Below are 20,715 nucleotides of genomic sequence, written 5' to 3'. Positions count from 1 at the left end.
ATCTCTATATGTATGTTTCTATCTGTCTGTCTATCTCTATATGTATGTGTCTATCTGTCTGTCTATCTCTATCTGTCTGTATATCTCTATATGTATGTGTCTATCTGTCTGTCTATCTCTATATGTCTGTCTATCTCTATATGTATGTGTCTGTCTGTCTATCTCTATATGTATGTGTCTATCTGTCTGTCTATCTCTATATGTCTGTCTATCTCTATATGTATGTGTCTATCTGTCTATCTCTATCTGTCTGTCTATCTCTATATGTATGTATATATGTCTGTCTATCTCTATATGTATGTGTCTTATCTGTCTGTCTATCTCTATATGTATGTCTATCTGTCTGTCTATCTCTATATGTATGTGTCTATCTCTATATGTATGTGTCTATCTGTCTGTATATCTCTAAATGTCTGTCTATCTCTATATGTATGTGTCTATCTGTCTATCTCTATCTGTCTGTCTATCTCTATATGTCTGTCTATCTCTATATGTATGTGTCTATCTGTCTATCTCTATCTGTCTGTCTATCTCTATATGTATGTATATTTTTTTTTTTTTTACTATATGTCTGTATCCATCAATATATTTGTATCTGTCTGTCTAACTGTATTTATCTATGTCTATTTATGTATCTATCTTTTGTTTATCTATCTGTCTGTCTGTCCATCTATGTCTACATCTACTAAATAAATAAAAAATGCACAAAACAGAAGTATAATTTTCTGTTGCCTATACTTCTGTTTTGTGCATTTTTTATTTATTTAGTAAATGTTATTGAAATGAATGTTCTGAATGTGATGACGTTGCGCCTGCGTTCAGGTGGAGCCATTCAGGGGCCGCAGATGAATGAGCACGCGCGCGTTCACGAGCAGGGGACGCGAGTGACTGGAGAGGCAACATGTCCACCACAGCCGCCGCGCAGCTCAACAACAATGAAGAACAGGGACTCAACGGTAAAACCCCGTCCTTGTTTCTGCAGGGAAAAGTCGGGAGGGATCCTAATGTCGCTTTACATCTGTTGTATGTGCACGTTTTATTTTTCTATGGAGCTTTAAAACGCTGTTATGCAACATCTATTGTCTCACTTCGCTCAATGGCTGGAATTTCCTCCTTTCTCTTAGGGGAGGGGTTAAAGGGCGGGAGATTAAGATGGCGTCATAACGCGAGAGCGAATGAGAATGAATGATGTGGCGTTGCTTGGCAACTCTTAATGATTGATGGAACGTTAGCCAACCGTTCGTTTGATTTTAAGTTCGAGCGCCGTGGAGGCGGGGCTACGTTGATATCAAAACAAAGCGAAGAGGGGTACTGAGAAAAATGGAGGCGGGGGCGTGTAAATAACTAATGAAACTGTAGGAGAGCTTAATTTATTTCGGCTTAATTTAACTGGCTATGGCCTTAATATTTTACTGTTCATTGTGTGCTCCATTCTGTTTTTGTTTTAGTAGCTGGGTTATTCCAGTTAAGCATTACTTCATACCCCCATCATGGGTTATTATTACATATTGAATACATTTATATTTTTATCTTTTTAAAAACTGAAATCTCATTAGTTGGTTTCTTTTATCAGAATACCACAATTAAGTCAACACAAAGGTTAATTTGATATAATTTAGTAAATGTTGTGTTTGCCCGCCCTGTCCTGAAAACGGCAGTCTATATTGAGACATTTCCCTGTGTTGTTTCCCCTTTTTTTCATCTTTGTGTGTTCAAAGCGGTCAGATAATGATTTACTGGTCAGATGACCTCAAACCTCAGCACATTTTCTTCATTTTTCACATTCATTCTGTACCTCTGAACAATTCCATTGGTTGCACATACGAAGTGAAGTGCAAACCATATTTCCTTTATTTTGTTTGTTTGTGCATAACAATATATGGTTTGGAGTGCATATAGTTGCATCCTCTAGAATCAAATATTAACTATTACTCTTAATTATTGCACAAGCATTGTAGATTTGAATATAATGTAGATGAATCTTCAAAATGCATTTATGCATATATCTGCAAATGTTATAGAACTTGGAGAATGTATAAGTGTGCTCAGGCTCAATGTGCTTATTTTTGGGATAATTTCTTTGGAAGAATACTATTGTTAGATGCTATTAGTTAGCTGAACGCATATTCAAATTCATATTTAATGCATATAGTGGTTGCACTAGTTGTAAAGTGATGTAAAAAAGTAATTTAAGGTCCATCATGTGATTTGACAGGTGACAGTATCTCTGAAACCATCTGGAATCTTTCAAGAAGCCCCAAGGGACATGTCCAAACAAGTCAACATGATGTGTAAAAAAAAATAAAAAAATGCAATTTTATTTTCTTAATACACCTTCATACTCTTGTTGTGTAAATTCACCAATGCACTTTATTCTGAAGAAGAAGAAAAAAATATTTTGTGATCTTTTCAGATTTTCCTTTTCAGCTGGTCTCATCTCATCCCCTCATATCAAATCTCACTTTTCACCATCCAATCAATTCCTGACGTATAAAATCAAGTCCCATCCTACAATCATTCTTGAATATTCTATTGCACTCGGAAATTTGTCACATTACAGTGGTAAAATTATTCTGGCTTTGTTTACCTATCCGGTTTACACTCATAAACCTAGTGTTTTGCCTTCCTAACCAGACAGCATGTATACTGTACATCCTATGATGCCCAAAAATGCTGTCTAAATAGGCAATTCGATAGCTTTTGAGATGCACTCTGTCTTCTAGAGAGCTTTCAGATGGTGCAGACTCATTAAAATGAGTCCTTCTGTTTACTAGTTATCATTTAGTGGTGGTGAATAGTAGGTTTCTCAGCATCTGTGGCACACAGACAGATCTGGGTTACAGACACAGCGGGGGGATGGGAGAGGGAAAGCAGCGAGTGGTTTGATGTGCCAGAGATTACATAATCCCTCCCTTCCTCCCGCTCCTTCCCTGCAGTGAATTCCATCGGAGCTGCTCCAGGATCAGTGCAACTAGAGCTGGTTTGTTATAATATCTGTGCATTCATTTGAATATTTTACCATATCGATAGTCAGTCATTCATCACTTTTAGGCCTAGGATGTGGCCATGTTAGGTTTTTATATATTTTTTAGAATGTGAGTAGTGCTCGCCCATGCAGAACTCGTCAGCACGTTGTCAAGGTGTTGCTATGCAGTTGTTATGGTGGTTACTACGTGGTACCAGATATGGCTTGGGTCCCTCCTTCAATGCAAGTCTGTGGTAAGTCTGAGGTTTGTTGTGATGCAGTGTGACAACAAGAGCTGGTGGAAAATAGTCTGCCATGGCAACATGCCCATGACTGTGGGGAAATACGAGAGTTCATTGTTGTGGGCTGGCCTCTAGTGAAGGATTTTGCCATAATAAGATGATCAGACATGCTCATTTAAACAGGATGCTGGCTTATTAGTGCTGCAATGTTGTTGGTTATTTCCCTTGATGTTTTAAAAGGTTAGTTGTGATAATGATTAAATTAAAGGGTTAGTTCACCTAAAAATGAACATTCTGTCATTAATTACCCACTCTCATATCGTTCCAAACCTGTAAGACTTTCGTTCATCTTCGAAACACAAATTAAAACTTTTTTAAAGGTAGGGTAGGCATCTAGGCAATTTTCGGAGAGGCTAGCAATAGCTTTGAAAGCATAAGCCACGCCTCCTTCAGAACATGAACGCGCACAGCAGAGTTTGCAAAGCGTCATGAGACGAGAGACGGCGTTAAACTACCTCATCATGTCTCAAAGCACATAACATTACAATAATAATACACATAAACAACATAAAGAGCACTGGCCTGTCCCACCTGACTGCTGTCCCACCTGACTGCTGTCCCACCTGACTGCTGTACCACCTGACTGCTGTACCACCTGACTGCTGTACCACCTGACTGCTGTACCACCTGACTGCTGCACCACCTGACTGCTGTACCACCTGACGGCTGCAGATTCATTTCGATGTTGATAGTGTTGGCACAGAAACGTGCAAATTCAAGTCACGAACTGCTCCAAGTATACAGGTTTCCATCTCTTCCAGTATTTATGGCGTGAACGCACCATAAGCTGGATGTTTTGGTTCAGGAGGAACTGTATAAGGCGGCTGCTGTTTCGTTTGTGGCGCTCGGTGACTGACGTCTGTCTAACTCTGCATAGCATGAATTGTGCTGATACATCAGTCACATCACTTGATGTCTGTTCGAACAAGTGTGCAGAGATATGTCGACAGGCAGGTAGGACATTGTACCATTCAATTTAGACGACCATTTTATGGTCTTTTGCATTCCAAAGATTATATATACATATAAATACATTTAGACCACTTAACTTAGTGATTGCTATCAGTATGTAAAGAGACTTTCAACCAGCATAACAAAAAAATCTTTCTGGAACAAATCGCCTACCCTGCCTTTAATGAAATCTGAGAGCTTTCTGTCCCTCCATTGACAGTCTACGCAACTACCCCTTTCAAGCCCCAGAAAAATAGTAAAAACATCATATTGTAAATAAATATTTTGGAAATAACGTGGTAAATTATGTTTTTTGCACAAACAAAGAACTCACGTAAATAACCACTTCATAAAATTGGTGTTAAACCACTGGAGTCACATGGATTACTTTTATGATGGTTTTGGAACGACATGAGGGTGAGTAATTAATGACAGATTCAATTTTTTTTTGGTGAACTATCCCTTTAATAGAATTTACTTCTATTTTGTTTGGAGCAACAGCAGAAACTTGAAACCAACCACCCAGAACACCATAGCAGCCACAAAACAATGCCTAGCAACATCCCATCACTCCATCCTGTTATTAAAGCATCACGGGACCCGTCTGTGGATCTCTGTGTTGCCTAGCAACAGTGAGGTTCAACTGGGACGCATACGTGTCTCATGTTTGCACCAGGTCAACAGAGGATGTGTGTTCTTAGAAGGCAGTCTCATATTCACTTTTGAGCAAAATGTGTGTGTTTTTGGCTCCCCATTTGCTTAAAATGCAGGCATTCTCCCATAGCCTACTCTGTCCTGATGTCAATCCCACAATCCCCTGAATGAGTCTGCCTAGAGAATGAATTGAAAACGCCCGCTCAACTCCACACCAGCGGACACGTACACTAAGGGTTAGAGAGAGGTTAGAAACTCTCATGAAAGACTAAATTATTTCACTGGATTAAAATCAAACTACGCCCATTTAAATGCAGGAACTGTGGAGGAGCAGGAGCTGATGCTAATGACTGTTCTGTCTTCTTAGGGTCCTGGGTGGAGCTGGAGATGAACGGAAACACTCAGCAGCAGAACGCCAGCTTGCCCTCGCTGCTTCTGCTGGGGAATGGGAACCAAGGCGAGTCCCAGGCTTCACAGGCCCTGGAGGCCGTGCAGGAGGAAGAGGAGGTCCTAACAGGAGGACTGGAGCACGTGCCTTCCTCCTCCTCCATCCATAACGGAGACATGGAGAAAATCCTGCTGGATGCCCAACACGAGTCCAGCCCCAGCAGTTCATCCTGCAATAGGTATGACAGGTTTGCTCTTCAAACTCAAACAATCAAAATGATTGACAGGAAGAGAATGTTTCTGATTGGCTAAAAATGAGTGGACTACTCACCAAACCAGGGTTATTATAGTGCATTAGCACCCGCCCCCTTTTTTAGCAGCTCCGGAAGTATTATTTCCATTCATTTCTCCCATTGGGATTTTTAAAGAGTCTTCGTTAAAGCGTCATAAGCAATGATATATATGCAAAATATGCATATATATTGAAATATTTAAATATTCTGAGAGTGTTGGGAGACCAACTCGATTTACGTTTACATTTCGACTGATTGGTGGAATGTTCTGTACAGCATCATGGGTAATGTAGTTTTTCACCACAAATTCTGCTGTTAAACGCGATGATTTTAAAACTAAGTTGAAATAATGCAGTCTGACGTGGTTTTCTGAAGCAAATGCTATCGATTAACAACCCCTTCGCTCACAGTAGGGCTGTCTCTGAAGGTTTAGAAGTTATCATTCAAAATCCATTTCGCTATGAATAAAATGAATGGAATTTGTGCAATTAATGCAAAAGTTTGGACACGTTACTATTTTTAATGTTTTTGAAAGAAGTTTCTTCTGCTCATCAAGCCTGCATTTATTTGATCAAAATGCAGATTTTTTAAAATATTGTGATATATTATTACAATTTAAAATAATTGGTTTTCAATTTATTATACTTTAAATTATAATTTATTTCTGTGATGCAAAGCTGAATTTTCAGGATCATTACTCCAGTCTATCACATGATCCTTTAGAAATCATTCTAATATGATGATTCATTATCAAAGTTGGAAACAGTTCTGCTGCTTAATATTTTTTCATAACCTGTGATACTTTTTTAGGATACTTTGATGAATAAAAAAAAAAAAAGAAGCAAATGTTTTAAAAATAGAAATCTTTTGGGGTGAGTAATTTGGGGTCAGTATTTTTTTTTCTTTTTTTAAAAATAAATCAATACTTTTATTCAGCAAGGATGTGTTAAATTGATAAAAAGTGATAGTAAAGATTTATATTATTAGAAAATATTTTTTAATTTTGAATAAATGCAGTTCTTTTTAACCTTTTATTCATCAAATATATTAGGCAGCAGAACTGTTTCCAACACTTATAATAAATCAGAATATTAGAATGATTTCTGGATGTCACATGTGACACTGAAGACTGGAGTAATGATCCTGAAAATTCAGCTTTGCATCACAGAAATAAATTATAATTTAAAGTATAATAAATTGAAAACCAATTATTTTAAATTGTAATAATATATCACAACATTAATTTTTTTTTCTGTATTTTTGATCAAATAAATGCAGGCTTGATGAGCAGAAGAAACTTCTTTCAAAAACATAAAAAATAGTAATGTGTCCAAACTTTTGGTCTGTACTGTACATTTTTTTTAAAGCTCTGAGTGTGTTTCCACATGTACAGAGCTTTGATTTAGCACTTTTATTCTCAGATCTGCAGCTTTCAATACGGTGTAATTCACTCCACACATGATTCAGGCGTCTGATTTGGTTTGTTTTCTCTGATCTGTATTTTAGTTTTCTTTGATGTGTGTTTACAGCCCACCACGACCACACAGTCCTGACCAGGATGAGGGGCAGATCATGTTTGATGTGGAGATGCCCAGCGAGAGAGACTGTCAGGTACACCGTAATCTAGAGTCATTACTGAACTACTGTTTAACAGTGAATCTAGCGGGATAGTACTGTTATTTAAGAAGCACACCTTTAATGAGTGCGGTCATTTCTCATCTCTCTTTCAGTCAGATGATGATAGTCTGGACAGGGACAAAGAGGATGATATCCTCATGAATAAAGGGGAGAGTTGGGTGGCAGACTGGTCCAGTCGACCAGAGAACATTCCCCCGAAGTAAGAACCCATATTAAACCATTTTGTGTGTATGTTCACAGTTTCATCATGTGTGACATATTGCCCCATGGAAAATGTATTCATTTCTAAAATCCAATATACTTATTTTATATTCATAAAATATTCTATTTTCTGTGAAAATGTTTTTGTTTCTCTTTTATTTTCTCTTTTTTTTTTATTTAAAATATTTGATTGATTGATTTTAAATATTATGTATTTCTTAAAAATAGCTTTATTTCTTATTTCTTATTTATTTATTTTGAAGTCCCCGTGAACCAGAAAACTTCCGTTTTGTGACGTATTTCCAAGTGTAACAGAGTATTGAATAGAGGGCGGGGTTTTACTTTAGCGCACGGAAGCAAATATTCACATTTTGATTAATGATTTTCACAACAAACAATTTTTTTATGTGTATTATCTTGCATGGATTAATTGTTCACCTCAAGACTAGTAATGTGCGCTAAGAAAGTAAATAGGGTCATTTTTGATTTCATGATGACTTATTATAATGTTATATATTATTATATATTTAAATATTTTTTTATTTTAAATGTATTTTTAATTGAGGAAAAAAAATTTTTTTATTAAATTTTTTTTATTTTAAATTTAATTTAATTTTTACATGTATTTTTATTTAATTTAATTTTTTCTTCTCTCAGTAAGGTACCAAGCTCACAACAGAAGTGTTCTGCAGTTTAGATAGAAGTATAATTGTCCTCTTTGACCGCTCAAAGGGAATTCAACCATTTTCTTATTTTTATATTATTTATTTTCTTATATATTAATTCAAATAATTATATTTACTTATTTAAAATGTATTAATTTATTTTGATATTTAATTCAAGCGATTTTTTATTTAGATTTTTATTTTATAAAAAAAAAATGATTAGCCCTCAGTTTAAGGTGCTGGGAGTGTTGGGAGTTAAAGTGTTCTGCATTTTCAGTGAGACATTAGTGTAATGGTTCTCTTTGACCGCTCACAGGGAATTCCACTTCCGCCACCCGAAGCGTTCTGGATCGGTGTCTCTGAGCATGAGAAAGACGGGTGCTATGAAGAAAGGAGGCGTGTTCTCCGCTGAGTTCCTGAAAATGTTTATGCCCTCGCTGCTGCTCACCCACATCCTGGCACTGGGACTGGGGTGAGTGCCAACACACACACACCATATACTGTACCAGCTCAACCTGTGCGTCTCACAATAATCACTTCAGAGCAACATATGAGTATAGCTGCAGTGAAGTTGATGCATGCTGAGACTATTAAGAAATGATATAACTACATGGTCTTACATGTGCAAGTAATTTAAGAAGTAAAAACGTTTTGGCAGGTAAAATGTATTTATTTGTACATTAAGCTTGAAGTGCACTTATAATGTTAATCAAGGTTTCCTGCACCAGAAAGTGGTAATTTAGTGTTACATGCCCTGACCCTCTGTTTCGGCTACTGCACCTGTATGGCTCTTACCTGTTAACCAATCTGAAACGAGCAACAACATCCCCACCAAGATGCCAAATATTGAATATGCGTTATGTAAATGTGGGTGGTCATACACTACCTTTCAAAAGTTTGGGGCGATAAGATGTTTTTCAAAGAAGTCTCTTCTGCTTACCAAGATTGTATTAATTTGATTAAAAAATACAGTAAAAATTAGAAATATTTTGAAATATTATTACAATTTAAAATAACCCTTTTCTTTTTTAAATATATTTTAAAATGTAATTTATTCCTGTGATCCAAGCTGAATTTTCAGCATCATTACTCCAGTCTTCAGTGTCACATGATCCTTCAGAAATCATTCTAATGTGTTTCTAATTTGCTCATCTAAAAAACATATCTTATTATTAACAATAGTGAAAACAATTGTGCTGCTTCATAGTAATATATTTAGTATATGTATCTATTATATTTAGTTTTATTCCAGTATGTATAATTATATATGTACAATACATTTAAAAGCTGATGAATTAACAATATTACTTGGCACTGAAGACTGGAATAAATAATGCTGAAAATTCAGCTTTGCATCAAAGGAATAAATTACATTTTATAATATATTCAAATAGAAAACAGCTATTTAAAATTGCAATAATATTTCACACAATTTTTGTTTTTACTGTATTTCTGATTAAATAAATGCAGCTTTGGTGAGCAGAAATCTTACCGACCTCCAACTTTTGAACGTTAGTTTGTTTGTATTAAATATTTACTGTATTGATATTATATTATGCAAATATTATGTTCTTTTTTTTTTAGGGTCTACATTGGGAAGAGGTTGACTACGCCCTCCACCAGCTCATTTTAAACCGGATCAGACCCCAGTGCCTGGACGCCCCATCATGAGCAGTCGTGGCACAGCGGTGGCCAATCGCGTGATGATTCCTCCCTCTCTCTCTCTCTCTCTCTCTCTCTCATTCTTTCCCTTGTCTGTCTTTCTCTTTTCTTTGAATCCACGCCCCTTGGTTTCCCATCACCCCCTCTGCTTGTTGACCTTTATCAGTGTCGCAAAATCCTTGCCCTCTAACGCCGTGGCTTACTGACATGTTTTATATGTTTTTATTTGGACATGTTCTGATTTATTCCCTGACGCAAGCTAGAGCCCCAGTTACCACTTCATCACTACAACCCTCGGCATATTATCTTTTATTTCTGCATGACGCATTTCTTATGCAACGAATATGGAGTCTCTGTGTGCTCCTGGGTGTGGCCAGGAATTTTGGGAAATTGTAGATACCACTGGACCGATACCACAGTATAGTGCCATCTTTATATCGAGTTCATTTCCGACTCCTAATAGGAAATTTTGTGAGGTTTCACACTAGAGAAATCATTCTAGAGAGATAATTCTGTGCATTTGAATTATTGATTCTGTGCATTACGAGTCATTTTGAAGTCATGCTTTACATAATGTGCGCTTGCTGCATTATGTCGGACTGTTACAGTTATTTTCAAGACTTATTTTATGTAGAATGTAAACCTTTAGAGGTTTCTCTCAGTTCTGTTTTTGGGAGTTTCTGATGCTCTTCACTTCCAGAAAGATCCAGTATGACAGATACAAAACTCAAGCAAACTTTATTTCACAGTCTCATTGTTACTCGTTACATGTAGTTACTGTTGTAATAACTATAAATGATGCACAATTACATGCAACTAACCTTAAACCAACCCCTATTCCTAACCCTATAGTAAGTACATGTGGTTAATTATTAATACTCAGTACTTCAGTGTATAATTGCAGTGTAACACGGACACCTTAAAATAAAGTGTAGCCCAGCAGAGTATAAAAACATAAGAAAATCACAAACTTACATGTTTTTCTAATCAAAAGACCTTAAGCTAAAGAGATCAGCATGGACGTACATCTGTTTAAGAGCCAAACTGGTCCGGTTATAGTTGTTTTTAGAGTTTCTAGGAAAGCTACACACACATACAAACTTACACTCTCTTCTTTGCCTTGATGCATATCCTTCTCACAGCAGTTTCTGACTGTGTATCTCAGTGCCAAAGGGCTTCGACCGCCAAACCCAACACGAGTCCCTTCTCACAGACTGGATGTGTGAGTGGATTATTTCATTTTGACAACACCTTACAAGGCCTTTTGATTTTACTGTGAACACCCTGTTGATATTAGTCATAGTGTTTCTAAGGTTGTGTATAATACGCCGTTGTACGTACTTTTATCAAAACAACACATCCACACTCCGTCTACATGTTTTTAAGTGTCGTTTTACAGATGAAACTACTCGTTTGGAAGACTTACACATGCCGATATACAGATGAAATCTGTTGTGAACACGTCCGGCTCATATTTCATGCCATGATTATATTCTAATTTATAAAGACCTAAGCCAGGTTTAAGATATTGAGGTATTATTTGCATGACAATTAAGCAAATGTTCTCATTACCATATTGTGAAAAAAAATATATTTAAATTGTAAAATATTTATACATTATATTATGTTATGTTAGTTTCACTCCCCTTTAAATTAATGCTGTTTTAATAAAAAAAAAAACATAACTACACAAATTTTTATTGTAATACAGTAAAAATGGCATGGAAATAATGTCATAATTTAAAAAAAATAATAATAATCACACACATATATATATTTATCCCCAATTAGGGGAAAAGATAACCTGGAAATTTTCTAGACCCGGTGTTTCACCCTCACATTATCTAGTAGCACTTCTACTAAGCAAAGTGTGTTTAAAAGACCTTGAAACCTCATATTTGAATAGTCCAGTGAGAGTTCTGCTACTTTAACCAGTTAACAGCTCATCCTTTGCATTGAGGCCGTCTGTGTCATTGTGCCACGCTTTACTTCTTTACTCTGTTTTCATGCTGTCTCAGAGGGGGAGTGGAAATACAAGAGGCCAATTTAGTGTCACTTCAGCCGTGCCTCGAGTTTTGTTGTTTGCACCTTTTCTGCGCCCCATTGCATGCGTGTGTTCAGAGAGAATCCACATCAGGACCAGCTGGCGGAGGTCAAGTTAGTTTTCCCCTGCGTGGGGCGGAAATGACGACTGTGAATGGAGTAGCTGTAGCTCATGTCAGATACGATAAGCTAGCCCTGCCTGGTCTATGTTGGGTGGGATCACCATACGAGATGTTTTATGCACATTATTATGTTTTCTTTCTCTGTTATATCTCTTGTTGTTTTGAATTTTTTGCTTTTAATCATGAGTATGGATACTGGAGGGCGGGGCCCTCGTGATTGACAGCTCTACAATGTGTTTCGTTTGAATTCCAATCGTGACTGGAGTGAAGAAGCAAAGAACATGTAGTTTCTTGTATTTCGCTGGTATTGGAGGAAAACTGAACTGATATTAAAATATAACCCTGACATTCATATTTTCTTTTGTTGTCTTTCCATTGTTGGTTTGTGTCCATGTTGAACATTTCTCATTTGTTTTGCTTGTTGCCATGTGACAAGTTAGGAAGTGATATGAAACCCATTCACTTTTCCTACAATACTCATTCATCAAATATTCTTGCACTAATCTACATGTAGAACTAAACAAATAGTCAGTTTGATGCTGCAGAGATTTTGTTGTTAATATTTCAATAATGTAACAACACATTTGCATGACCGCAATTCTCTGATATCAGTAAATGTTCTCGTAAAATGCAAGTAAACAAAATATTTCATTTTTTAGTAATTGTTTTTTATTTATACATTATTTAAATTTTACACTTCTAGGATTTAATTAATTTTTAGCTTTATATCAATTCACAAAGCCTCTGCCGTTTCTTAACAAACCCCAGTTTGGGTGGCATAAAATTACCGTAAGGGTGCTTTAATAAACTAGGAATTGTTGATAGTCTCAAAAGCTTCATATACTGTAGTCCAAATTCTAACCAAATACCATTCAAATCAAAAGGGAAAATGATGGTAACTGAAACACACTCTTTTTTTCTTAAATTGTGACTGGTTTATTAGAATGCTGTTCCAGGATTTCTACAATTCAAACAGTAAACCATGGCGCTAATGCCAAGGTCATGGGTTTGATTTCCTGGGAACACATGCACTAATAAAATGTACCTTAAATGCAATGTATAGAAAAGCATCTGCCAAGTGGATAAATGTGAAAGGCCAGCATGTGTCTTTAGCTTTATCATTTAAACCTAATGGCCTAGAAAACATTTTTTTATGAACTTATCCTAGTGGTTTAATTTCCGCCAAACTAGATTTTCCATCTCTCGACAACTTTGCATGTTGGTCAAACCATGCAACGGATTAATGAATTAACCAGGAAAGACTGGCTGTATTAGCATGAACGCCAAATAGCATTTTATATATAATTGCCAGAATGACTTGATGCATACAAGTCAAATTTGAAGACTATGGTGAACAATTTCTCAGGTTTCACCCTATAGGCTAAATTTTTTGCACCTTTTTGTTCACGGATAACCCTTCTAAACTTGTCCAATCTATGCCAAAATTGGCTCAAATCCTATTCAGATCAAGCCTCACAAAAGACACCAAATAAATGTTTGGTGTTCGGTGCGATTCTCCAAAAACACCTTAATGAATTTGGCGGTAAAGGCACAAAATGGCAAATTAGGAAGTATCAGAAATGGTGTCCTAGTAATTAATTTGATTACAGTTCTGAGTTCTTGTCAAATCTTTAAAGTTATTAAAAATTGAAAATCTACACTTGAACTACTTTTTCTATAACCACCACTTGGAGTGCTGTAACCAATCCACTCAACATGTGGCACTGATGCATTTGTCCCTGCATGCAATTCTTAATAAATCAATGGCAAACACATTCAAGCATTTTCCATTCATCTGACGTTTATGTTTATCCATATTTCTTGCCGTTTCTGAAGGTAAGATAGTAGGCTACCACCATCATGAAAGTTATCGATGGACTAAATTTTACTGGTGCACGAGTGTGTGTGTTTGATGGAATGACTCGCGCGTGAACTGTGAATGCATGTGATTGTTGAGCACTATGAATGTGGGGTTTTGTGTGTTTTATTTGGTGAAAAGTCTCCACAGACAGGCAAGCATGCGTCCTGCGCTCTGATTGGTGCTCTCTCCTGTCTTGATGCATGTGTTACAGGTACAGAAAACCGCATGGTATACTGTTACGTGCAAACTTTAAATATGAAAAGCTAACAAATGCTTCAGTGAGACATACGATAATAAATTCAGTGAGACATACAATCAAAATGGCGTTCTTTTTAAAGAGATAGTGCACCCAAAAATGAGAAATCTGTCACTCGCTCTCATGACGTTCAGATTTGTTTGACTTTCTTCTGTGAAACATTAAAGTCTTCACAAAGCTCTTTTCTATAAGACAGCTCAGTGACTACATGCAAAAAAATTATAATTAAAGCGAAGATGGTTTAAATGTGAAGTCCTCACAAAAAGTACAGAAAACATCAGAATTTAAAGCATTTTTGTCTTATTTTTATGGTTCTCTTTTATGCCACTGCCAAAAGAAAAACCTCTCCCCCATGTTTCCTTCACTTGCCTTAATTATTGCATGCTGAACTTTTATTTTGTTTATTTGGATGGTTGGTCGAAACACAACCAGCGTTAGTTCTCATAAGTCACTCACTGTGAATAATTTTCATAACAGATTCAGTAACATTTAGATCTGTAACTGTTGATTAGGTTTACTTAAGTCTGTTTAGTGATTACTGTGATCTTTCCATGTGTTCTGAACCTGTTTTTTTTTCTCCTAAGATCTGTCCATAGATGGACACAGAGCTGTAAGCTTTCTTTTGCCAAAGCATTTTTGCCTGCCTTTGTAAAATATAAATTCACGACACTTGTGTATATCATGTCTCGTGTTTTGTTTGCATTAAAAGTAGATAAACGATGAACAGAGTTTCATGTGATTTCCAAACGTGTTTATATTTCTTAAAATGCAACTGAATCTCATCTGCTAAAAGAGCATTTCGAGGTAATTTATTCTCACTTTAACATTTGTGTAACATGTCTGATATTTAATATTAGAATACTGCATATTACACACTATGTAACAATGAACTTAGTGGGCTATATTGTCACATGCAGTGTTGGGGAAAGTTACTTTTTAAACAAAGTAATGCGTTACATTTATTGTGTTGCTCCCTAAAAAGTAACTAATTGCGTTACTTACTTTTAGTAAAAAAGTAATATTATGTTACTTTTGCATTACTTTTTCTGTCCTAGGCTGGGTTTGCTTGTTTGTGTTTTATAAAAAAATTTTAAGTATTCTAAGGTGACGTAGTTACACGTTACTGCATGTAATAACAGTGAATTATGCATAATTACAAGTAAATAACCCTTAACCAACCCGACCCTAACTCTATATTAAGTGCATGTAGTTAATTACTCTCTACTTATTTGAGTACGTACAATGTAACTACATCACCTTAAAATAAACAAAACAAACAAAAAAACAGTTCTGTTTTTGTCTAATGTAAAGGCCATTTTACACCAAAAGTGAAATGAATAATGAGCAACTTGCGTTACTTATTTTGAAAAAGCAACTCCGATATTTTGTTGTAAATGTATCAGTAATGCATTACTTTACAAGTTACTTGAAAAAGTAATCAGATTACAGTGTTACTTGTAATGCGTTACCCCAAGAACTGGTCACATGACATGCATAGGCTATTTAATTTGAATCACGCCCATAAAATAAAAAGTTATTTTGTATTTTTAATCTGAATTGTCGCCTAATCATATGATAAATCAATAAAGAAGAGTAAATATTGCACATTATTTACACTGATTCTAGGAATCAAATATTTAATTAGTATAAAAGATTCTTTTGGATAAAATGAAATTTAAACTGGATTTTTTTTAACTAGAGGTGCATAATTTAGATAAATTGTGTCTTGTATACATAGTGCAGCAACAGTGTGTTAGTATGCTATTCTAAATACAGTCAGTGATAATTTGCACATTACTGCCTCCTAATGGCTGAAAAGCCAATGGATGGTAAATGAAAGAGATCCACATGTGCGCGCAGCAATCCACAAATGCACGTGAGAGATCCACATGTGCGCGCAGCAATCCACAAATGCACGCGAGAGATCCACATGTGCGCGCAACAATCCACAAATGCACGCGAGAGATCCACATGTGCGCGCAGCAATCCACAAATGCAAGCGAGAGATCCACATGTGCGCGCACCAATCCACAAATGCACGCGAGAGATCCACATGTGCGCGCAGCAATCCACAAATGCACGCGAGAGATCCACATGTGCGCGCAGCAATCCACAAATGCACGAGAGATCCACATGTGCGCGCAGCAATCCACAAATGCACACGAGAGATCCACATGTGCGCGCAGAAATCCACAAATGCATGCGAGAGATCCACATGTGCGCGCAGCAATCCACAAATGCACGCGAGAGATCCACGTGCGCGCAGAAATCCACAAATGCACGCGAGAGATCCACATGTGCGCGCAGCAATCCACAAATGCACACGAGAGATCCACGTGTGCGCAGAAATCCACAAATGCACGCGAGAGATCCACATGTGCGCGCAGCAATCCACAAATGCACGCGAGAGATCCACGTGTGCGCAGCAATCCACAAATGCACGCGAGAGATCCACGTGCGCGCAGAAATCCACAAATGCATGCGAGAGATCCACATGTGCGCGCAGCAATCCACAAATGCACGCGAGAGATCCACGTGTGCGCAGCAATCCACAAATGCACGCGAGAGATCCACATGTGCGCGCAGCAATCCACAAATGCACGCGAGAGATCCACGTGCGCGCAGAGATCCACAAATGCACGCGAGAGATCCACATGTGCGCGCAGCAATCCACAAATGCATGCGAGAGATCCACATGTGCGCGCAACAATCCACAAATGCGCACGAGAGATCCACATGTGCGCGCAGCAATCCACAAATGCACGCGAGAGATCCACATGTGCGCGCAGCAATCCACAAATGCATGCGAGAGATCCACATGTGCGCGCAGCAATCCACAAATGCACGCGAGAGATCCACGTGTGCGCAGCAATCCACAAATGCACGCGAGAGATCCACGTGCGCGCAGAGATCCACAAATGCACGCGAGAGATCCACATGTGCGCGCAGCAATCCACAAATGCATGCGAGAGATCCACATGTGCGCGCAACAATCCACAAATGCGCACGAGAGATCCACATGTGCGCGCAGCAATCCACAAATGCACGCGAGAGATCCACATGTGCGCGCAGCAATCCACAAATGCATGCGAGAAATCCACATGTGCGCGCAGCAATCCACAAATGCATGCGAGAGATCCACATGTGCGCGCACCAATCCACAAATGCACGCGAGAGATCCACGTGTGCGCAGAAATCCACAAATGCATGCGAGAGATCCACATGTGCGCGCAGCAATCCACAAATGCACGCGAGAGATCCACGTGTGCGCAGAAATCCACAAATGCACGCGAGAGATCCACGTGCGCGCAGCAATCCACAAATGCACGCGAGAGATCCACATGTGCGCGCAACAATCCACAAATGCACGCGAGATATCCACATGTGCGCGCAGCAATCCACAAATGCATGCGAGAGATCCACATGTGCGCGCACCAATCCACAAATGCACGCGAGAGATCCACGTGTGCGCAGAAATCCACAAATGCATGCGAGAGATCCACATGTGCGCGCAGCAATCCACAAATGCACGCGAGAGATCCACATGTGCGCGCAGCAATCCACAAATGCACGCGAGAGATCCACGTGTGCGCAGAAATCCACAAATGCATGCGAGAGATCCACATGTGCGCGCAGCAATCCACAAATGCACGCGAGAGATCCACGTGTGCGCAGAAATCCACAAATGCATGCGAGAGATCCACATGTGCGCGCAACAATCCACAAATGCACCCGAGAGATCCACGTGCGCGGAGCAATCCACAAATGCATGCGAGAGATCCACATGTGTGCGCAACAATCCACAAATGCACGCGAGAGATCCACATGTGTGCGCAGCAATCCACAAATGCACGCGAGAGATCCACATGTGTGCGCAACAATCCACAAATGCACGCGAGAGATCCACATGTGTGCGCAGCAATCCACAAATGCACCCGAGAGATCCACGTGCGCGGAGCAATCCACAAATGCATGCGAGAGATCCACATGTGTGCGCAACAATCCACAAATGCACGCGAGAGATCCACATGTGTGCGCAGAAATCCACAAATGCATGCGAGAGATCCACATGTGTGCGCAGCAATCCACAAATGCACGCGAGAGATCCACGTGCGCGGAGCAATCCACAAATGCATGCGAGAGATCCACATGTGTGCGCAACAATCCACAAATGCACGCGAGAGATCCACATGTGTGCGCAGCAATCCACAAATGCACGCGAGAGATCCACGTATGCACGCGAGAGATCCACATGTGTGCGCAACAATCCACAAATGCACGCGAGAGATCCACATGTGCGCGCAGCAATCCACAAATGCACGCGAGAGATCCACATGTGTGAGCAACAATCCACAAATGCACGCGAGAGATCCACATGTGTGCGCAACAATCCACAAATGCACGCGAGAGATCCACATGTGTGCGCAGCAATCCACAAATGCACGCGAGATATCCACGTGCGCGGAGCAATCCACAAATGCATGCGAGAGATCCACATGTGCGCGCACCAATCCACGCAGGAGATCCACGTGTGCGCAGAAATCTACAAATGCATGCGAGAGATCCACATGTGCGCGCAGCAATCCACAAATGCATGCGAGAGATCCACGTGCGCGCAGCAATCCACAAATGCATGCGAGAGATCCACATGTGCGCGCACCAATCCACGCGAGAGATCCACGTGTGCGCAGAAATCCACAAATGCATGCGAGAGATCCACATGTGCGCGCAGCAATCCACAAATGCATGCGAGAGATCCACGTGCGCGCAGCAATCCACAAATGCATGCGAGAGATCCACATGTGCGCGCAGCAATCCACAAATGCACGCGAGAGATCCACATGTGCGCGCAGCAATCCACAAATGCACGCGAGAGATCCACGTGTGCGCAGAAATCCACAAATGCATGCGAGAGATCCACATGTGCGCGCAGCAATCCACAAATGCACGCGAGAGATCCACGTGTGCGCAGAAATCCACAAATGCACGCGAGAGATCCACATGTGCGCGCAGCAATCCACAAATGCACGCGAGAGATCCACATGTGCGCGCAGCAATCCACATGTGCGCGCAGCAATCCACAAATGCACGCGAGAGATCCACATGTGCGCGCAGCAATCCACAAATGCACGCGAGAGATCCACATGTGCGCGCACCAATCCACAAATGCATGCGAGAGATCCACATGTGCGCACAGCAATCCACAAATGCACGCGAGATCCACATGTGCGCACAGCAATCCACAAATGCACTAGAGAGATCCACATGTGCGCGCAGCAATCCACAAATGCACGCAAATCAATCCACAAATGCGCGAGAGATCCACACAAATCAATCCACAAATGCTCACGACAGATCCACACACACACACACAAAGCAGTCCACAAATGCACGCGAGAGATTCTCTCACACACACACAGCGATCCACGAATGCACGCGAGAGATCCACACCCACACACACAGCGATCCACACACACGGCAATCATGCATTATTGTCCTTACTCGCATTGCTTTGTTCACAACACAATCCACAACTTTGCTTTATCTGTAACTGTAATTTCAGAGTCTTTTGCATTGGTGTTCTGCCTTAAGAATGCCCCTGAATATGCGCTTTTGTATCTGTGGAATCTTTTGAGACTGTCGTTCCGCGGCCCTGATTCACAAATGCACACAAGCCTATCTGTCCCCATTACCTGCAAAGATGCTATATGGTGTCTTCCTCCAGAGGGTGCTAACCGGCCTTCGAGCTGAATCTCCCAAAGGGCTGGATTCATTTCGTTTTCTGACTTGGTGAGACAACTGAAGTCTAAAAATGTTTCACTATACATACATGCAAATGTAGTGTAAAACCAAACCCCTTTTTTTATTCTTCAACGTGAAATCAGAATAGGCTATATAGCCTATTAAGAAAACCATTCAGATAACAGGAAAGCTTTAAAATAATTCTGTAACTGTTGGCAAACTACAAGGCTGTACGTTTTCTTTTGTTTATATTATTGTAGTTCTGAATGTACTTTGTGGTAATGTAATAACCCCTCCCCTCACACACATATATTAAATGGAAATTAATATATTTTCAGCAATTACCTGTATGTTTTGCTTTCCTTATTTTTAAAGAAAGGATGAATGCTTGTGGATCTCTCGCATGCATTTGTGGATTGCTGCGCGCACATGTGGATCTCTCGCGTGCATTTGTGGATTGCTGCGCGCACATGTGGATCTCTCGTGCATTTGTGGATTGGTTTGCACATGTGGATCTCTCGTGTGCATTTGTGGATTGCTGCGTGCACATGTGGATCTCTCGCGTGCATTTGTGGATTGGTGCGCGCACATGTGGATCTCTCGCGTGCATTTGTGGATTGGTGCGCGCACATGTGGATCTCTCGCGTGCATTTGTGGATTGCTGCGCGCACATGTGGATCTCTCGCGTGCATTTGTGGATTGCTGCGTGCACATGTGGATCTCTCGCGTGCATTTGTGGATTGCTGCGCGCACATGTGGATCTCTCGCGTGCATTTGTGGATTGCTGCGTGCACATGTGGATCTCTCGTGTGCATTTGTGGATTGGTGCGCGCACATGTGGATCTCTCGCGTGCATTTGTGGATTGGTGCGCGCACATGTGGATCTCTCGCATGCATTTGTGGATTGCTGCGCGCACATGTGGATCTCTCGCGTGCATTTGTGGATTGCTGCGCGCACATGTGGATCTCTCGG

The 20,715-nt window shown here is 39.7% G+C and overlaps 1 protein-coding gene and 1 long non-coding RNA gene across 2 annotated transcripts; one reads left to right on the top strand and one right to left on the bottom strand.

Annotated features, from left to right (window-relative positions):
* The first annotated feature begins 812 nt into the window (after nucleotides 1-812).
* On the top strand, nucleotides 813-12,235 carry bnip3la (BCL2 interacting protein 3 like a). Its single transcript, XM_082187907.1, has 6 exons — nucleotides 813-956; nucleotides 5,240-5,498; nucleotides 7,082-7,163; nucleotides 7,283-7,389; nucleotides 8,373-8,528; nucleotides 9,641-12,235. Exons 1-6 carry the CDS (start codon nucleotides 902-904, stop codon nucleotides 9,687-9,689), a joined length of 708 nt encoding a protein of 235 aa, XP_082044033.1. The 5' UTR covers nucleotides 813-901; the 3' UTR covers nucleotides 9,690-12,235.
* On the bottom strand, nucleotides 2,439-5,231 carry LOC309512373. The gene is made up of 3 exons (XR_014210971.1): nucleotides 3,927-5,231; nucleotides 3,863-3,894; nucleotides 2,439-3,798 (listed from the first exon to the last, which is right to left on the bottom strand). It is a non-coding gene; the product is annotated as an uncharacterized lncRNA (long non-coding RNA).
* Nucleotides 12,236-20,715: the final 8,480 nt, after the last annotated feature.

This window comes from Leuciscus leuciscus, assembly GCF_965113295.1.
Source record: "Leuciscus leuciscus genome assembly, chromosome: 13".
Taxonomy (NCBI): domain Eukaryota; kingdom Metazoa; phylum Chordata; class Actinopteri; order Cypriniformes; family Leuciscidae; genus Leuciscus; species Leuciscus leuciscus.
Note: the sequence above shows the minus strand (reverse complement) of the source record. Positions and strands in the feature narration are given on the sequence as shown.

What these genes read in the sequence shown, in the direction of transcription:
- bnip3la (XM_082187907.1), top strand. Translation starts at nt 902, where the DNA reads ATGTCCACCACAGCCGCCGCGCAGCTCAACAACAATGAAGAACAGGGA. An exon ending in TGAAGAACAGGGACTCAACG is followed by an intron (nt 957 to 5,239) that starts GTAAAACCCCGT and finishes CTGTCTTCTTAG; the next exon opens with GGTCCTGGGTGGAGCTGGAG. An exon ending in ATCCTGGCACTGGGACTGGG is followed by an intron (nt 8,529 to 9,640) that starts GTGAGTGCCAAC and finishes TTTTTTTTTTAG; the next exon opens with GGTCTACATTGGGAAGAGGT.